At 32.2% G+C, this 21,415-nt stretch overlaps 1 protein-coding gene across 1 annotated transcript; it reads left to right on the top strand.

Moving 5' to 3' along the window:
- Positions 1-889: 889 nt before the first annotated feature.
- On the top strand, positions 890-18,680 carry LOC100160127 (leucine-rich repeat extensin-like protein 3). Its single transcript, XM_001949396.5, has 3 exons — positions 890-1,148; positions 15,499-15,990; positions 16,729-18,680. Exons 1-3 carry the CDS (start codon positions 1,122-1,124, stop codon positions 16,870-16,872), a joined length of 663 nt encoding a protein of 220 aa, XP_001949431.1. The 5' UTR covers positions 890-1,121; the 3' UTR covers positions 16,873-18,680.
- The last annotated feature ends 2,735 nt before the right edge of the window (positions 18,681-21,415 follow it).

The following is a 21,415-nucleotide window of genomic DNA, read 5'->3' as shown; positions in this document are numbered from 1 at the left end:
GGCTGGAAAGCATGTATAGGCAAAGAAATTACTTATTGGTAATACTGAATCGAATAATAAAAGTTAAAAAAATCATTACATTCTATAATTTTATATACAAATAAAATTACTATAAAAATGATATACTGTACAATTAAATTATCCAGTCACATAACTATCGCAAGATTTAAAAATACGATATTAATTTTCATCTTTGACAAATATGTATATAATTACATATAGTTTTATTTCGGAGTTAGGTAGGTATTAAAAATATTTGGATTATATTTCATAAAAAAAAAAATTTATTTATACTATTGTTTAAAATATAATTAGAGAAATGTATAATATATATACATAAATATCATATGAGCTTAAAATTTAAATTAATCAGTATAATATACTTGCACGCAATTATGAACAATTTGTGGCAGGCATATAGTATAACTAAATGAAAATAAGTAACTGTCAACATTGTAGTATTTTTCAGTTTTGCTAATTTTAAAAAATTCCGTGATCGGAAATGGAGATTTGGCGTTTAATCGAAAACGATTATAAGCAAATAATATTGGCAACGGAATGAAAACGAGAGTGAAAATTGACCTCTTGCCCGGTATAACATATATTGGCACCTAAATACACTGTGACGAGTGGTTTCGACGACCGTAACCGTATACATAATAATAATAATAAAACGTACCTATAGGTATGCATATGTGTATTGCAGTGAAGAAAACAATGTAAAAAAACTATAATACACGTCGCGTATCGGCCAGGTTCATCTTTCCAGGTCATAACTCATAATTGTCGACGAAAAAAAAGTAACGAAAAGTAACCACCACCGTTTGTACGAGAAAACGCGGTGGTGGAAATAATGGAAGGAGCAATTATATAAAAAGTGCTGTGAAAGCGGATCGTGGACCAAGTGATATTCAATCGCCCACCGAGCGATGTGTCGTGTTACAGTTTCTGAATAAAACGCGAATCGTAACTTTTATAATTGATACAAGTCGTTCGATATACCGTTTCGAAAAGTCGTCGCTGAAAAAAAACCTAACATAAAATACTGTACATTTATAATTTTTTTTTTTATTTGTAACTCGTTTAGACGCCAAATCTACATCAGTCAAAGGATTCACACAATGGCTACGTGGTGCTCCGCAATAATGGTTAGTAAACGAAAAAATACAACAAAGTCCATGGTAACCATATACACACCTGAACTCTAAAGTGAATTTACCTTCATTTTGTTGCATTACATATTATTATAATTGTTATTGTTTCAAAGATACTCATTTCAAATTTAATTTCTAGCGAAATAATATTATACTTTATACCTATCTTATCGTAACGACTATGATGTGGTTTATAGTTGGGTATCGGTTACAAACGCGTGACAGAGTGATGATTCGTAGTTCTTCTCCAAATTATATCGTAAAAGTCGTACGACTCCGTAATTTGTTCAAACTATATCAGATTTCCACTCTGCACCGCGGTGTGCTGTGGATCTTCCATATGTTATTTGCTCTGTCGTTAACGTGGTGGGGCTTTGGGCTTTCAACTTTACAAAAGCCTCAAGTAATATTAAAAAGGAATAAAATAATAATATACGAAACAAGACGAAAGTATTAGATTACCTTTTGTGTAGGGGGAAAAACTGTTATTTAAACAGTAAAAACGCTGCGCTCAAATCGAAACACACGTTATCCGGTATCGCGCCGCTTTTGTAGTGTGTGTGCGTGTGTGTGGGTATGTGTTTGTCCCATTATTAGCTTTATTGCTGATGTCAGTTATTGCCGTGACATACAACACAACAGTAATAATAATAATTATCACGGTGTATACATAGTACATACACTCGGAAAAGTCTGTCCGAATAATGGTCACACTTTTGTTGGAGTTCTAGCTCCAATTTCAGTATTGAATAACGATTATTTTATTTTCTATACATTATTGTCAGAACATTTATTTTTATTTTTTTTTTTATGAATACGGTGGCAGTCATGGTCATTTGACAAATTAGTGTATTCGCGGTATTAGTATTAATTGTTTAAAACGCACAATATAATTCCTATACAATAATACTCATTGTTTTTAATAAAATGACTACATTATAATATAGTTATAGCCTATAGGTACATCCACTTAGAGTAAAGTTATTATATCATTATTATAATTATTTAAATATCAATTCTATTTTTAACTCTCTATATTTCAAAAAAGAAAACCCTTAGCACTTTAATTGGATGATTTCAATTTAAAATTTGTATTCGAACGTCATCGTTAATTACATAATTTGATAAATACGATTAATTTATTAAATACATACTCAAGTATATTTTTTTTTATCAAAAACCGTTATGTAGGAAGTAAAGTGTCATCGACGGTTAAATAAATGTAATTATTATAACTTGAATTTAAAAATATTTAAATGTCAAACGAATAAATCATTTCTGAATTAATTGTCTCGTAGTATACTAACGAATGTTAATGTTTGAATGTTTTGACCCATTGTAAAATTATTTACAGATATTCGTAAACTTTATTCTACTTATAATATTAATACATTTTTAATTAATTCTTATTTTCAAAGCTTAAAACAGATTATGAATGTACAGCAATCAATTTGTATAAATTACTACCATGTAATGGTTAGAATATGGATATCTTCCTCATTTTCAATAAAATAATTTTTCAAAAACAAAATAAAATTATATAAATTATATGCAAGAGCCATAAGTACTGATGTAAAAAAAATAATCTCTTATTTACCTTTAGCGTGGATATTCAATATTAGTTTATTTCAATAACAACAAAATCATTAGAAATAACATTTATTAACTTTAAGAAATCATAAATTGTGTAAGCAATATCTCGTATATATTATACCTACTTGCCTTTCAGTATAAATACATTTCTATCACCAAGACAGGAATCTACGAATTGCATGAACAACTTTTTTCTCTATAAAAAGTCTACGGTGTAACCAGAAATATCAAAATTTAAATTTAATCTTGAACATTTAAATGTTCAATATTTCTTTTCTTACAAAAATTGAAAAATCCATGTGTACAATAACTTGCATAAACTAAACAGTAATTCATTTTTTTTATTGAAAACGATGTAAACTAATCTTGGAACTGTCAAAATTGAAAATACTGTAAACAACTAGGTATCGAGGAGTGACATATTTAAATTACAAAATAATAATATAATATATTGATTTTATGACATATGCAACTAAGTCGTTTTAGTATATTTTACTAGACTCCCAATACGATTAAACGATAAAAAAAAACATTGCTGTAAAACTAATATTATAAGTACTACGTTTCTCGCTTTATACAGATTTAAAAAACCTTATATAGCACAATCGTAGGTATGACGTTATGTCGTTGTATACAATTTGTGTTTTGTATTAATCTATTCTTTCAAATTGCGTTATAATATACACAATACTGAATACATACATCAAAACCAGTTGAATGGAAACCAGTATTAAATATTTTACCAATCATCATTACAGTAGACAACATTACGTTGATAATGGTTGAAAAAAATCACCAGAGTACCAGATTTGCCTATTCAATACGCCGGGCCTGGCTTCAAAAATCTAAACAAAAAGCTATAAATTTAAATTATGCAATGTCTTCTGTAATAGTTGAATAAAATGCAACACTGACGATCTGAAAAAATAAAATATATAATAATATATGTAATTTAACAAAATGATTTTGAATATGAAGTTATTCACAACTTTTTACACGCTGCAATAATTATTAAATCACGAAAACGCACGAATACCTATAGATACCTAGAAAAATTCGAAGTTCTATGTTACCAAAAATTCGATGTATTTTATGCACGCCCACACTATTTTTAAGTATAATATTATTATGTTACATTTAAAAATACAATATTATAACCCCTAAAATGTTTTATGGAAACAACTGTGATTAAATCAAAACGTTCATGACTTCGCGTCAGTTGAACATTTACTTAAAATCAAAAATCATAGTAAGAGTCATTATTTACAATGTGCTGATTGTAGTTGAAATGTCGAGATGTTCATCAAAAACAACAACAACAACACAGCACTGTTCTATAATAATCATCGTCTGACGCAAATTGTTCCTATAGCTATAATGTCTTGAAATGTTTAAACATAAATATTTATGTGGCTTTATTTGAGTACGCCAACGATTTGCAAATATTAATGCATCGTCGCCCGAATACCCAAGTGAAAAATAATCCATACTCCATAGACAACTATTATATTGCGCCAAAAGAGCCTTGTTGTTATTTGGAAAATCGAAAAGTCAAAATATATCATCATTTTTGCTTTCACATAATAGCTGAAAATAATAAATATACCAATGCGTATAATGAAAAGTGCTCGAATCAACAGTTTTTGTTTACTGTATTTGTGCATTTTTGTTTTTCATAGCGAAGTTAATTTCCTGCACCACGACCATTAGGGTACTTGTATATAGTTGTATGACGTCGAACTGTAAACGTTTCGAATTTTCAAATAAAAACAAAAATGGATGAAACGTAATATTTGACGTGGAAGAAGCAACCAACGGCTCGGATGTTTACCAGCCGCCCGGCAAAAATGACATTACCAGTGAAAACTGTGCGAACTATGTAGTATAGCGGTATTAAGGAGTCGGTCTGAATGTGTTTTCGTTTACCAGACTTTTGAAAGGTTTTAAATTAGATTATAATGACGAGGGAACGTTTCTTTTAAAAGGCCAATTAAATTCTCTACGACGAGGACCACTAAAGATTATAGAAAAGAACATTTTATATTTGCAAATAAAACGCACGTTTTATAATTTACAAGACAAGACTTTCGAGTGCGCGTACCTATCTCTGCATAGCGTTTCTATCCAAAAAATGTAATATAACATATACATATATTCGCCTTAAGTTCTCCACTAGTGATTCATTAAGTACAGAATCGACCTCAGGCTGAAGCAGCTCACCGGTTCGCGCTATATATTATAATACAATGAAAAAAGCCAAAGCCCGTTAAATTTTTCCGTTCGTTCCCGCTTCGTTATTGATTTATTATTTAGAAGGACAAATAGAGACACCTCATCAGTGGTTGCGTATGAATAGATGAAAACTCTTCAAAAACATTCGGTCGAAAATAACAATAATGTAAATAATAATAATTAATGTACGTGTATAAATTATGACCATAATATTTAATACCCGCAACGTCAATCAATATAATGTCTCACATAGTCACATTATTCGGCAAAGTAGGCAATGACTTCGTCTCGAACGCGAGGAAAACGTTTAATTCAATGTCCCGTGTTATAATTATATATATATAAAAATGTATAATATTCGTCACGGTCGTGCCGAGAAATCAATAGGACGTCAGAGCGAAATTATCGGTGTTATTATGTGATGTGTCTATGCAGAGCGGATGACAACCGAAAACGCTTTTATAAACTCCTGTACGTAGGTATTAATAAGTATTATACAACCTTATGAAAATTACAACGGAAACATATTATTATACTTGAAGGAGGACTTTTTTAGATGGTAAATATGACCGACCGACACGACGGTAATATTATTATTATTGTATCATATTATTTCTCAGGAGACTGGTTTGAAACTACAGCTAAGCTATATAAATGACAAAAAATTATCGAAGAGTATGAACGCTAAAATATAATATAAATCATTATAAATTGATTAAGTTTCGGGATGAAGGAGGATCACTGCCTGCCTATCTATCAGTTGTGCAGATGTATACCTACGAAATCCTGATATTCGTCTTGATATTGAGTAATGCAATAATATTATAATATAATATGTATGATGAAAATTATTACCTATATTGAACCAGTGTGAAACTCGCGTGACGTTTACCTCGGGCGACAAACATTGTTTTCCGATCGATCACAAACAATATTATAACGATATACAACTACTGTTTGTTGTATAACGGACGTGAAATGATTAAACTGGTATTGGGACATGTGACGTGCATGGCGCAGAAGACTGATGGCACATGAACGGGCGAAGTAAATCGGGATGGAATATATATAATATACATATATAGGTACACCGAGAATTCGTCGCGCCAGCCATCCTACACCGTAATACCGTATATTATTTATTTTTGAATTTTTTTCACCACCGCCGCCGTGTGTCCATTCTCCTATCTCCTAATTTGTGTGCAGACCAAAGTGGCGGGTCAATTACACACGCCAGAAAACCCGGATTGTTCGTGATCACGAAACCAATGGATTGGTCACGGAACGGTTATTCTCGCGTACAATCGACTACCTTCTTTATATACTACCACTGATACTAATACTACTACCGCAGGTGCACCATGGTGTGTAGGTATACTGTGGAAAATGGAAAACAAAAACATGTTTAATGGGCCGCAATTTTTGTCTCACAGTCTGGGTTTTTTTTGTTGTTTATTCTTATTTTTTACGTAATCGATCCGATTTCCGTTTACATATCGGGTATTTTTTTTTTCTAATTTCCGATATCGGGAAACAAAATACATTACCTCGATGTATAATAATAAATAATAATAATAACAATAATATATGAGGCATAATGTATTATGATTCCCTCGTCGACGTCATAATATAACCTACTCACCGTCCACCGACGAAGAAACCGAAAGTTCCGAAAACGGATATACTGCTATATCAGCTGTACATAACATGTATAATATAATATAATACATTATATACGCGCGTCTATTATACGAACAATTGTACAAACACGCTGCATACAAATTCAAAAATACAATGTTTTGTAGCGTTGTAAATTCCAGCGGGGCCACACATAATAAACTAATTAAATAATATATTATACTTTCCAAAATACATATTATTATATCCTGCTCGCATAAATAGGTAGGCACTCGTGTTATGCTAAATACGTTATGTCAGTACGTGTGCGTGCATTTCAAAGCTATAAATGTACCGCTTACTTATACATTACACGACATTTCGGCAATGCGTAACGACAAACGACGATGAAAAAAATGGGTTCGATGATAAACCAAAATTTTTGAAAACACTGATGTTTTAGAAACCCACCCCTGACTTCAAACTCCCGGATAATTATTAATTATTATAACGTATTACATACAATAATAATATTATTACTGTGAAATAAATATTTTCGTGAATATGCTTTTGTCGACACATAATTTCAAATTAGTAAAATTCGTTCACCTATATTATACAAATGTACAAATAAGAAAAATAAACTTATACCATTAATATCAGTCATCATAAAATGTGACAAAAATCATGTACCCCTATTGAATAAAAAATCATTTATATAGTATTTATGGTCAACAGTAGCATAAAGCATCGATCTACGCCTGATTGTAGTTTTATACACACAGACTCCCAATACGCCCAAGGGACACATTTGAATGGTTCACGTTGAAAAATACGTTTAGATTGATTTTAATAAAATACATGTCAAACTATAACAGTATAACTATACGTTTGCTAGTTGCTAGTAGTAAAATAAAAAAATTAAAATTGAATTAAAAATGAATCATCTACTAAAAAAATATAAAAGTTACCTAATCAAATATTAAATTTTGTTCCATTATTATTTTGGTAATACGTTTATAACTTAGGAATATTAAACTGATGTGTATCGTGTTACATCCGTGTTTGGACGTTAACTAAAAAAATGGGAGAAATCATTAATAATTTCCATACCAAATAAAAATGTTTTTTTTTTAAATTTTGGTGAAACTTCATAATTGCGATCCCGTGCAATTCAATACATCAATAAATGTCAAACCCAAACGTGTAATTATTGGTAAATACACTCAAACATAAATACCCCTTCGTTTTACCAAACGAAAAAACAACAAATTACTGTAATGGTTAAAAGTGCATGTAAATAACATTTCGATCAGGTCAGAAATTAGAATGATACATTTCGCCCAAATGACCAGTTATAAAATATTATAATACGAGTAAACTGTTAGTTATCCTGAATGAAAAAAATTCACGTTTACCCAGACTGCTTGATACGATCTTAATCAAACTTGTACTCGAGCGAGTACAACTCATCACGTTTAAACTTAACGATATTATAATACGTTCCACTGTAATATTATCGAGTCATGTCTCGCTAAAAATACTCGAGTATAGTACTTGTTGTACTAATTGGGTTCATACATTTATAAATTAAAATTTGGCAATATAAACACAAAATAGGAATATGTTATCAAATATATAATATTAAGCAAAAATGTCATTTATATACTACTCAAATCAAAAATGTATTCAATTTCATATGCATATAATTATTCGCTGATGAATAATAGTTTTGTCTGTGCCATCTTTTGTATTGTTCCTACAGTATTTCTCATTTTAATGTAAATATCACATTTCAAACGTTTAATTGAAATATATTAGAATAGCTCACGTAAAATATTGAATTATATTTAGAGTGAAACGTTTCACAACTGTTATAGTAGTAAGAATTGTAGAACTGGAAGATTCTGCCCATACACAAGGAGGAAATACGGCATAGTTCATAACATAGTTATCCATTAAATAAGTTAGGTACAAATTTTAGAATTTCAAGATTATTTAGAACATTATAAGACAAGATCAAACACAAATGCATTTTCAACTTTCTCTGGTTTGAGTAATAGTAAACCAAAAATATACCTTAAAAATGTGCTCATTTCGGAGACTTCGAAAATTTATATTCGGAGGAACTTCGAAAGTTTCAGTTTATCGTTAACTGTGCGTTGGTAACAATACAATGAATGTTCTTGACAGAGTGCGACCTATAAATGTATATAGACTTTAATATGAACCAAGCAAATATAATATTATCTTTGTTTGATCTTCGTATGTTATTCCCGCGGCCGTATCGTATTAAAACTTCGTCGTCATATAAGCATGCGGAATCCCAAAACTGTTGTGTTATTTGTTTGATCATTTAATCGTAATTCTCTAGTTTCTCCTCACTGCCATCATCAACTTCCTAGCTAAATGTGCGTATCTTAACTAGTGTTTTAAGCATCGTTGCGAATAGGGGTGGGTGTCAGGCGACTCAGTCCATCGCCCCAAAATACATGCCTTTCGCATCAGAATAAAAGATTCAACATTATTTGTTCCTCCCTTTAAACGATATCACCTCTTATTACCAGAGCGTGCAGAGTTATCGTCGTAAGAAGCCGATCGTGAACATTTTCATTATTCTTTTGTCGAATGGTACGGGCGACTGGGCGACTGACCCTGGCGCCCGAGTGCGTGCGTGTCACCCCCTCAACAACCACACCGGATGCCACGCGAATAATCTTTGTCTGCGGTATTCGAACTGTTTCGTATGATGCCGACGGGAAACGTCGTGGGTCCCGGGGGATGAGGGGCAGGAAATCGGAGAGAAAACGTCCTAAATTGCTGGGGTCCGATGACGTCTGCAGACGCCCCCACGAAACTATATATAAACGTAATTCGGCGCCGTCGGTTACCAGATTCCCTTGCGCTGCAGAGCAACGATCGATAATAATATTATGCTGTCATTCGTTTTCTGCTTCCGATAGCGCGTCTGTAATAGTTATCTAATAATCGCACGAACTGCACCGGTACTAATGACGAACTGTCTGTACCTTTAACATTATAACGAACAACCACGATAATGTAATCGATCCAATAGTCACGCTTGTTATTGCGCTCGAACAGTACAAGTAGTATCGATGTAGGACAACATTAATAATAATAAAATTAATTTCTAAGCAAATACGAAAATAGATAATAATAGAATATAATTCATTCCTATTCCTCTATCATGACGGTTATCAAATTGTGTCGATTTTCCTGCAAAATCTATATTTGAAAAATCCAAAACATTAACGATTACCTATAACATATGGAAACAAGTGATACTTATATAGGTAGGTAGGTACTCAGTAAAATAGATGGCCTGAGTTGAAAACATTTTTTTTTTTGATAAAGTCATGCATATAATATAGTGATCGTTTGAGTCCATTTCCACTTATACACGCACATTTAAAATGCGGACGATCTGTCAACTTGTGTGGGTACGCATCACAATATGTATGCAATTCAATATCATCGATAAAACTAACACGTGCGTTGAGGATCAATACGCATAGATGGACGTATAGTATTTTTATTTTATTTATTCAAACGGTTAGTTCAATACGCGTTACGATATTATTATGAAATAACTTAGCAGCTGCAGCCTGCAGTGGAAGTGTGCTGTTCATCGTGTGTCGAAAACGATTTATATTTATTTTGCTGGTAACGCACAAAACGTCTTTGAAATCCGCTTTCAAAAGTTCCATCTCGTTCACATCCATATAAACTATCGACACAAATAAACATCATCTTATTATTATACGTGAATAAAAACGATAATATAATATACATACATATATATATATATATATATGTATATTATATTTTTTCAATCTTGACGTGAAGGGATATCACGGTAATAAATTCAATCATGTTGCCGCTGCGGATGCTATTATTGTTGTTATTAATTGATAGTCTAATGATAGTTTTGTGTATCACATAAGTCCATATATCAGATATTAGCTTACACATCATAACGGGCAGGTAAAACGACCCTCAGTAAATACAGAACGGCTAGAGAAACCCATTAAATTTATCATAATATTATATGTAAAGTAGCTGATTTAAATACTATTGATGTGATATTATTTTATTGCATTATGACGTGTGTAGATTGTCACGTTATCCCATGTGTTACATAATAGATACCATTAGGTATTATTAGAAGGGTTCGGAACTTATTGCACTACAAGTACTAATGCGAAAATGCAATTAAAATTACCAAAAAGATTCTCTAAAGTATGCAATTACATGTTTATTTTATTTAATAATAATTACGAACAAAAATGTATGATAAAATATAATTGAAAGCATTATACTATTTAATATTTATTTATTAATAATGCTTAGGTTTCGGGAGTTTGTATTCAAAAATATTCAGCCAAAGTTAGGCAAAAAGCGGAGTGAAATTGTGTATGCAAATATGCACATTATACACCTAATATTATGATATAAAAATAATTAACAAATTTTAGAATATTCTAGAATATTTTTCAACCACCATAGAAAAATATGCAAATGCAAGAAGTCCCAAACTCTAATTTATTATTATTACTGATTGCGCGTTGTTTGCATTTGGCTATATTTATGTATATCAATGTTTCCCTCAGCTTAGAGGGAGTTCAAAATATTCAGGAGCAGCATAAGATTCACCTCAATTAAAAAAACATCAAGATTAAATAAAAGTAGCTATCCTAATTTGAAATCACACAATAATTACGACACAAAATATTTTCTAATAAGGTGTAAAATTATTAAAAATATAATATGGTAAAGAGGGGAGCTAAAGTAAAAAAGTAGGAAACCTCATCATCTGCTATATATAACTTAGTGCCGGATATTAAAAGAGGGAAAAGACCCTCATCACAAGTTTTCAACTTTCATCACCAAAGAGAAATTATTGTGATGGGGGGACGTCCAAATAATTACGTGCAATTTTCTTTTAGATATTATTGTTATTATCTTCGCAGCGGGTGGCTAATAAATGTAGTCTTCAAGTCTTTTTCTGAAGTTTCGAATAATTGCTTGTCGATTGACAATTCTGACCACTGATAATGATACGCGTTCCTTCGCCAGTGAATTATACAATATAGTGCTCCGGGTGTAAGAGTTATACCCCCCACCACTGTCCGATAAATCCCCTTATTTGTGCCTTTGGTACAACCACCACAATTAATTTAAATGTGTTATTAGTTATAACATCTCCCCCCCCCCCCATCGAAAACTCTTGGTCATACCACTGGTTTCATAACGTAATATTGACAATTTATTTTATTGCAGTATACAATCATAATAATAATATGGTCCAATCAAAAATATTTTTTGATATTATACTGCAGTTTTGTAAATCGTTGACTATAATATTATACGTGTGTCATAGACGAACGCTGTATGATTCGTCGATTCGTGTATGATTCGATATTATTATGTTGTTTTCCCGATTTTTCTTTGAGAATATTTAACACCACAACTTAGAACGTACATTATAATATCATAATATTCATAATAGTACCTTATAGGCCGCCGGACGGTACTTCGGAAGTTCGAAACATTATATGATTATTTATTATATATTTTACTGCAGTCTGCAGCCTGTAAGATGATAATATCTGTGTAAAAAGTTCGACGATCCTATGAGAACGATAAATTCAATGGCGTCTCGGTGCCTCATCGATATATACATATTATAATATATAGGTAGATGATGGTCCACCGCAATTTCCCGAAGAATATTTTACATAGATATATTTGTATTGATAACATGGATAAACTATCATCGTGCAGTACCTATATAATACATTATATACTACCTATATACTTACCATATATTATATAGTAATGAAGATCTATACTCTTTGTGGCGTGAACACAACGCTGTATCTCGACCTAATTTTCAGATGTTAACAGGGGTAGAGTGATATATGGAATGAGAAGAGAGTATTCGTATGTTTAAATTTATTATTTATACTAATATAAATAATTCCTATAACTCAAAGGAATAGAATACTGAACTATTCCTTTGACGTTTTTTCCTGATAAGTTAAGATGAGAAAACAAAAATATAAGTGGCTACTATTTAACGAGGACCAGTCGTATATATATGTAAATAATATATATAAGTATTACAATTGGGTTAGATTTTACCTATGTAGCACGTTCCGCTCAATAGTTAAAAAAACGAAAATCAAAATTAACGAACTCCGCTAGTAAATAATATAGCACTCACGACACGGGTTTGTTGGGTACGCGCGAGTAACGGTATTGAGACAAATTGGATAAAATTGTAAGGTGATCAAAGAAATACGAGAGGGATGATATCAAATCGATAGTTTTCACGTTGTTGTCATATATTTATATCAATTACCAACTGAAATCTAACCTGTACCTATACACACACATACACTCATATAATAATATAGCCTTACCGTCCTTACCAGACGTAACCACATATACAGAGTGATAAGTAATTCACCTAGCTTCCTCACCAACCTGACTTCACATAGTTGTGACAATAATTTATCAGTTATGGACTTGTGGGCATCATGAAAGTATTCGTAATAAAAAATAGCCTTTCGAATTGGGAGTTCAGTATTATAGTTTTATTGTAGTATAAAAAGTTTAAAAAAAAAGTCATCGCAACGTTCAAAATATATTTAACACATTAATTGGCAATAAAAAAATTAATGGCAATGAATCATAATAATAATATATTCATATTATATAAGTAATCCAGAACACATATATAGTTGTATTCTTCTCATTTTATCTTTTTCATTTTAAAACAATTTTGGAAAGGCTTATAAACAAATGGGCTCATGTCCCTTATTAGCGCCAATATTTTTTAACAAATGTGTATAGATAATGTGTAATTATATTTAAATTTTAAATTATTTATAAATTCAAAAAATCCCTTGCGGAAACCTTATACATATTTTCTTATATATGTTTCGTGCTAAAATCTGTGTTTACAAAAAAAAATTAGACATTTTTTTGAGACGGGAAATATGAGTTATAACTGTATAATTTAATATTTTGTTTGTGCCCCCTCCCACAATAAGACATATTTTATAAATACGCCGCTGCCGGGGCAGATGCTGCAGATATTGTTTTCTTTCGGCCACTCCGTTTTTATAACAATATAGGTAATAATAATTTTACAATAATATCATAATCATCGCTCATCGATATCGGATATACGCATAAATATAATATTATTAAGACATAAAACCCGTAGATACAATATTGTTGGTACAAATGTGAAATGATCACATTTTATTGTTATAATATTAGGTAAGTACAGTAAATATATATACAAAAGTGGACACCGAATTTATCATTCGCTGCAGCGTTGTCTGACATCCCGAAGTGAATCGTTCGTATAAAATCGTATACCTTATATAATATATTATCTTATTACCCCTCGAGTAATGATATAAGAACGCAAACGCGTTTTAACGGAAATCGGTCGACATGTTTTATTCGTCGTATTTCCAACCTCGGAATCATCTTAAACGTATTCTCGAACCCGAATTTCGAACGTAATAACAATATATTATTGTGTTTTATTATATTATCAAACACAAGCCGACTGCATCTTTAGAAACTAAAGCATTGGTTGCCGACAAATGATTTGAACGAACAAAGCATGATAATAATATAATACATAATATTTTATTGTATTATCAGGTTTTCGGCAAGCGCTTTCGATTTGTCTTGAGCATTATTATATAAAATTATAGTACCCACGCAGTATATTGTTATTCATACACCGGTCGAACTCAAAATACGTCATATTAATGTGAATATCATTATGTAATAATAACGATATAATAATCGCTTCCATTTTCCGGTCGTCGACCATTTTACGAAAACCGCTCACGTATATAATATACGACCGCTGTGAATAAAATCTGTTAGAATATAATTTTATTTTTGATCGATGAAAATATTTCATTTGCATAGTCAATATAACTTAAACGTGAAGAATCAAGCGTTGCGTGTATTAGTGTTGCAAAGTTGGTTTATGTTTGTTTTTACCTCTCTCAAAAAGTTTCATGTAACAACTTTGTTATGGACCGGAAATCAAGCCTTAATGGCATTTTGTGATTGGTGATTTTCTATTTTCTAAATAGTTTTTGGTTATAACTAACAGCACACCACACACAATAGAACTACCGAGCACCGTCCAACGTTCCAATTAATGTGAAAACTGAGCAAGTATGCTATAAATCTTTTTCAAATGAAGTGCCAGTAGTGATGATTATGATTTATGATAGATCGATTGTAGTTTTTCTGTCTTCGTATGTTAAAAGCAACACTTAATAAGAGTTCGATAAATTAAAAGTATATGGCATAAAATATAATAATGATAGGGGAAAATAGTGATCACTCGTAGTCACGGAGTGGTATTAAATCAAAAACACCTATAGGTATATAGTATATATATATATAGGTATATAGTAAAATCAAAATCAGAAACAACGAATTGTTAAATTATTAATAACAGTTGAAGACGGTAAGGTATCAAAATTATTTCAATCTGATTATATGGATGCCTACAATTTGACTGTAATTTTAAAAACGTTTATTATAATAAAACGCCTACCTACTACTTGTTTCTCAACAGTTAGTGTATAGATTATAAAACCATTATGATAAAAACTATGCTAAAATGATGTACATACTATTATACTTTACAAGTATAACTTTTTAAGAGGGAACGGATGTTTTGAGAATAAATAAGACTTAAAGAAATAGAAAATGTAAATTAAAAAAGTAGAAGGATTCTATCCACCCCTACTTTGACCACCGCTCAATATTGACGTCTTGACGCAGCGGGTAACTCAAACAGATAATAATTTTTGCCATTTGTGTTTCGCAGGTGTTGCTGGCAGTGGGCCGAGGCCTGGGACGACCCGAAGCACCGCTGACCGGTTTTGGTGGAGGCGGTGGAGGATTCCCTGGGCTCACGTTGGACAGCTACGCAGCCCCCATCAGTGGCGGCAGTAGCAGTGGGCCGTACCCGAGTGGTGGGCCACCGCCACAGTACGGGCCACCACAGCAAGCGCCCGTTATACACAAGCACGTGTACGTGCACGTTCCGCCCCCAGAGCCCACGTACTACGCCCCGAAGAAGCCTGTGCAGCCTCCGCCACCACCGCAGAAGCACTACAAGATCGTGTTCATCAAGGCACCCACACCGCCACCACCCACCGTGCCAGACCTCCCGCCGATCGCGCCGCCAGCCGAACAGAAAACGCTCATTTACGTGCTGGTCAAGAAACCAGACGAGGCGCCCGAGATCCACATCCCGACGCCCGCACCCACGCAGCCGTCCAAACCGGAAGTGTACTTCATCAGATACAAGACCCAGGTGATTATCGATTCGCTTCGTCGTCATTGATGTTGTTGTCGTAGTGTTATTGATGTTTGTGGGGGGAGGGGGGGGGTGGTGAAAAGTTCCAAATACGATCACCTCCCTACACAACGTGTAACGAAAATGTCGTACACTCGCAGCTCGTCAGGTACCTATAATTATATTATCAGTGGCTACACAACGGCCAAATAAAACCAAATCCAACCAAACGATAGGCACCATTCAATTAATTATTACATAGACATTAAAAAATATATTATGGGCGTGCACAGTTTTGCTCCAATTTTCAAATAAATCCTTATTATTCTTATTATTCACAGACAGAATATCACTTAATAGCGGCAATAGATGGCTGTATATTATTATATTACCCCGAGGTCGATCGTTGAGACTGTGATCGCTAATAACCACGATTGTTGTATAGGTCATAGGTACCTACATAAGGTACAAACATTTTAACCGTTCTGTCATAACGGTAAAACTTTTTAAAAATCGTTCTCTAGATCCGCTCCGAAGATGATAGGCAATAATTGTAAAAAATAAATGGGAGCGCATAAAAAATCCGAAAATGTTGTGTCTGAACCGCCGAAAAATATGAGGCGGATTAGTCTATAATATGGGGCGTATAATTATAATATAATAATATAATATTATTATTTCGCTACTCGTCGACACTCAAAAACTAGACGAAGACAAAATTTACGTTTTTTTTTTTTTTACAATTTTGATTTTCAGAAACAAGAAGGATACCCCAACTCAGTGGCTTCCGAGTACGGACCACCTGCGAGTCCGTCTCCGTCGATCCCGTCTGACACGTACGGCTCCCCATCACCGTCCTCCGGATACGGAGCGCCCAGCGGTCCTGGATCACTGTACTGACGGAAAAAAAACTGTCAATGAAACAAGGCCAAGACTATGATAAACTAACAAACTAACAAACTATGATACGATACCTACGTCGTCTAATATATATATATTATATATATATCATGGTCCAAAAATGAAATCGATTATCATATATAAAACAAGCAATATCAAATAAAATAAGATTATATAGGTTATGCACGACGACACCTGCGAAGTTGTACATTATATTATTATTATTATTATTATTATATTAATTATATCCGAACGTAGGACGAGGATAACGCGTATATCGACGCCCCAGATCAAAACTGCAACAACCCAAATAATTGGTTTGTTGGGTATAATGTGTTTTCTATATTGTTTCTCTATGTAACGTAATGTAAATCATAATTTTGAAAATGCTCTCTCGTGGTCAATAATTTAACTATATTTTATTGTGTTCTTGAACTGAAATCGTTACAAGATCGTCTATAAGATGGTGTACATAACTTGAATTTGTTATAACTCGAGTTGTTGCAGTTTTGAAGTGGGGCGTCGATATTATATATTATTATATTTAGTGTTGCCATAAGAAAAATCTTATAGAATATGCGAAACGTCCGTTTCAATAATAATATGCATTAAATAATTATAAAAAAACAGGTGATCTGCAAAAAACGACCTATCGAACATTTATATAGTATAATAATAGATATACCGCAGCCAATCTAACGACCGACGTGAATATAATATATACCTAATATACATCGAATAAAATACGATTTATTATTATTAATATTATTATTGGCCTACCACCACCCGACCACCCTCGTATGTTTGCACTTGCCATTTCTACGACATTTCAAAGGACGACTTTATAATAATATTATCATACGTATATATAATCATACTATATTCATCTCACCCCCACGAAATTCGCAATCCCATCCAAAACGCGTCGTTGTTTATACATACACAATACACACAAGTACACAAAACACATAAATATATAATACTCTATTATAAAACGTACTCCTACTAAATCGTCATTATTGTTATTGTTTACTTCGTCCAGGTATTAATTATTCCATTATCATAAAAGGTAAATTATCGCAGTATCATATAAACTGTGCACATTATCATGTGTGAGTATAATAATAATAATATGTCGGCGTAATTGCGTGACCATCGCGATGTTTTCACTTTCTCTCGGTCTCAGCGTATGGGTAATACCTACCTATTCGGAATTCTAAATTTTTGTAAAATTATTATGTAACTGTATTTTTTCACTCTGGCGGATTCCGTGATACGTGTTTGGATGTATACAATTATAATATGCGTACAATAACACACTATTGAATACCTACGTCTATATTATACAATCATATTCGCGTGATATTATAATGTGCTCTGTAAACTGCAACGATGTTGTTAGATAACCAAAACATATTAAACATTTTTTTCATTTTAACTTTTTCATTACACTCGTACGTATTTGGGCAATCAATGCGAAAACATCGGTCTGTTATATGCGTTTATATAGCACCTATAACACCTAACCACGGTTCCACGATATCGAATAAAAAATAAAATAAACACTCGTACCCATAGTATGTTTAATGTAATGTAAAATAATCACGTCACCTTTACATTATAGATATGTATTAATATATTACTTAGTTGTATAATATCCAACTGTTATACTATTATTTTTTTTACTTTTTATTTTTTTGTACATATTTATATTGTTATTATATTTTATATTATGTTAGCATGTATATATCAACTTATTGTGTGCATTTGTTTAGTACTTAAATATAAACTTCATTATCTACTCTTTATATTATAATATTTAATTATATACAATCAACTGTCCTACTATATTACTATACGCCAGTCGACTTTTATGTTTCATAATGGCACAACGCGTAATAATATATAACGATACATTAAATATTTAAATACACCTATACATACCTGAATAATTGTATGAGCCACAGGTATTATGTACTACTAAGCTACTAAGTACTAGATTAATTATCCGCCATCATCAGTGAACAATCTTTGATGATTCCGTTTACTGCATATCACGCTGCAACAGTCGACTCTCGATAATAATTCGAAGTTGGTAGGACTTTTTTTGAAAAATTTAAAATTACCGAGAATTCAAATTTCTGAGTGGTTCGAAATATCAAGAGGGCAAAAAGACAATTTAAATTACTGAGCTGTGGAAAAAAATTTCGTACCTACGATAATAATTCGATAGTTATCGGAAATAATTACAATTATTATTGTAAGGTGAATTATTAACGATAAGATTATAAGAAATACATTTTGGTGAATTGGTACACAGTAGGTACGCATAAAATTGTCGTGTGTTGACGGTTAGTTTTTCTTAAAATAAGTAAAATTTGATTATACAAATTACTGAATGTGCTTAAATGAATTGTTTCTATTCGAGTTACTATGAGATTTTTAAGGGAATGGAGCTAATATATACTTCGAATTACCGAAAGTTTCGAATTATCGAAGGTTTGCGAATTATCGAGTCAACTGTACATGGACGTAACTTTAGAATTTAATAGTTACATTGGCTAGACTGCTGGAGTCCTAGAATACCAAAATAATTCAAAATGACCCTCCCCCCATGGCCCATACGCCATACGCGTCAGTATGTCACAGGAGCTTAGTGGTCACGGCATCACAATTCACAATAGACTTCCTCATGTGTCAAATTATTAATTTTAATTTGAAGTTGTTGAACGAAATTACGATTCATTAACAACAATTTAAAATAGCAACATTCAAGTTTTACTTAAAGGAGGTGTGCACAAATTTGTAATCGTTGCTTGCTGGTAAATAGTCTTGCAATAAATAAATAGATAAAAAGGTACCTAAATAATAAAAAAATTATATCAGCAACTACATGTACTAATTCATTAAGATTAAGTCGACTTGGAGCAAAATTATACAATTTGCTTCAAGCAGTTTTGTAGTGCGCAATCATAGATAATACTTTATTTGTTCTGACTAAAATCCAAATTACTAATCATTACTAAAGTCTAAAACTCGTTCAGTCAATTTTGCTTTACCGGTGTGAGGTTACCAATTTATTCGTAAAATATCGGCCAATGGCCATCATTATATTAATAATATTATAATATGTAGAATCTACAATACATGCACACATTGTCACCGCACTACGACACCACTGGACCATACAAATATAATTTGTCAGATAAAGAACAAACACAGTACCTATTAAACCAATTAGTCGTTCTATAATGGAAGTGTTAAAAATTTGTCTCGGGCACGATGGTCAGTAAGATAATAATATGAAGGCATGAAGCTAGTAAATGTTTATTTACTTCTTGGAAGTTGGAACGACATTAAATACGCATTACAGGCTATTATTGATGATGATACTGAAAAATCTAAAACCAGATACCTGTGAAGCATTAATTATCTTTAAACATTTTATAGTAGCCTAGAAAATTGAAATGTGTTTTATGACTATTTATTGGCACGAGGTTCTAGAAAGATTTGATGTTGTTTAAGAAACTGCAATCAGTAAATACTGATTTGGGAATGGTTGTTGAGTTGTATAAAGAAAGAGTAATTCAAATGTATGGTGAATTACAATATAAAAACTAAAAAAAAAGAAATGGTAAAAGAAAGTGTGATTTCTATGAAACCAATAATGACATATTTTACAGACTTTAAAATCAATGATTTTATGTTATTGTTGATAAATTGACTATCTATACCGGACTTATAAAATATAAAGGCCAGTTGTACCGTCTACGGTTAAACTTCGATTAAGCTTAATCAGCTGATAACAGATATTTAACCGGCAAATTCGGCCGATTAAACTCCGGTTAACTTTAATCAGAGATGGTACAACTGGCCCTAGAGTTATAGGTATTAGAGCAGGGGCGTATTTACGGTGGTGGATATGGGGACAAATCCACCCCCATGGCTCTTTAAAGTTTAAATACATGTCTGTAATTATATTATAATTGTTACATCGTAATCTGTAAGCTAAAATTCTTGTCATCCGCTCCCTACAAAAAATACGCAACTGTATAAGAGTTCTTATAAAGAATTTTATCTTAAACTTATCAAAATTATGTAATAGCATTGATTAAATATAAATATATTTAATCAATGGTAATACTAGTAATAGGACTAATAGGTACTGATGAAAAAAGTATTGATAAAAAAACTCGGTAGACATGTCTCTAGTAAAGGACCGATGAATCATTTACCAACGAATAACTTTATTTTCAGGATTATCTTTTTCCTAAATCTTATGACAAAAAAAAGCTCAAGAACTGTGTGCAATGTTGAACAACAATAATTTAATAGCTATTAAATTATATTTATATATCTAGATGTATATCCAAATGTCATTACAGCATTATGTATCTTTTTATGTACCTACTTTTGCAACTAACTATTACTGTTTAGCTGAACGCTCTTTTTCAGCCCATTTGAAGAGGATCATTCATAGGCGCAAATAGGGGGGTGCTGGGGGGAGCTTAGCCCCCCTAGAATTTCTATAGCCCCCTCAAAA

Source organism: Acyrthosiphon pisum, chromosome A1 (genome assembly GCF_005508785.2).
Source record: "Acyrthosiphon pisum isolate AL4f chromosome A1, pea_aphid_22Mar2018_4r6ur, whole genome shotgun sequence".
NCBI lineage: Eukaryota > Metazoa > Arthropoda > Insecta > Hemiptera > Aphididae > Acyrthosiphon > Acyrthosiphon pisum.
Note: the sequence above shows the minus strand (reverse complement) of the source record. Positions and strands in the feature narration are given on the sequence as shown.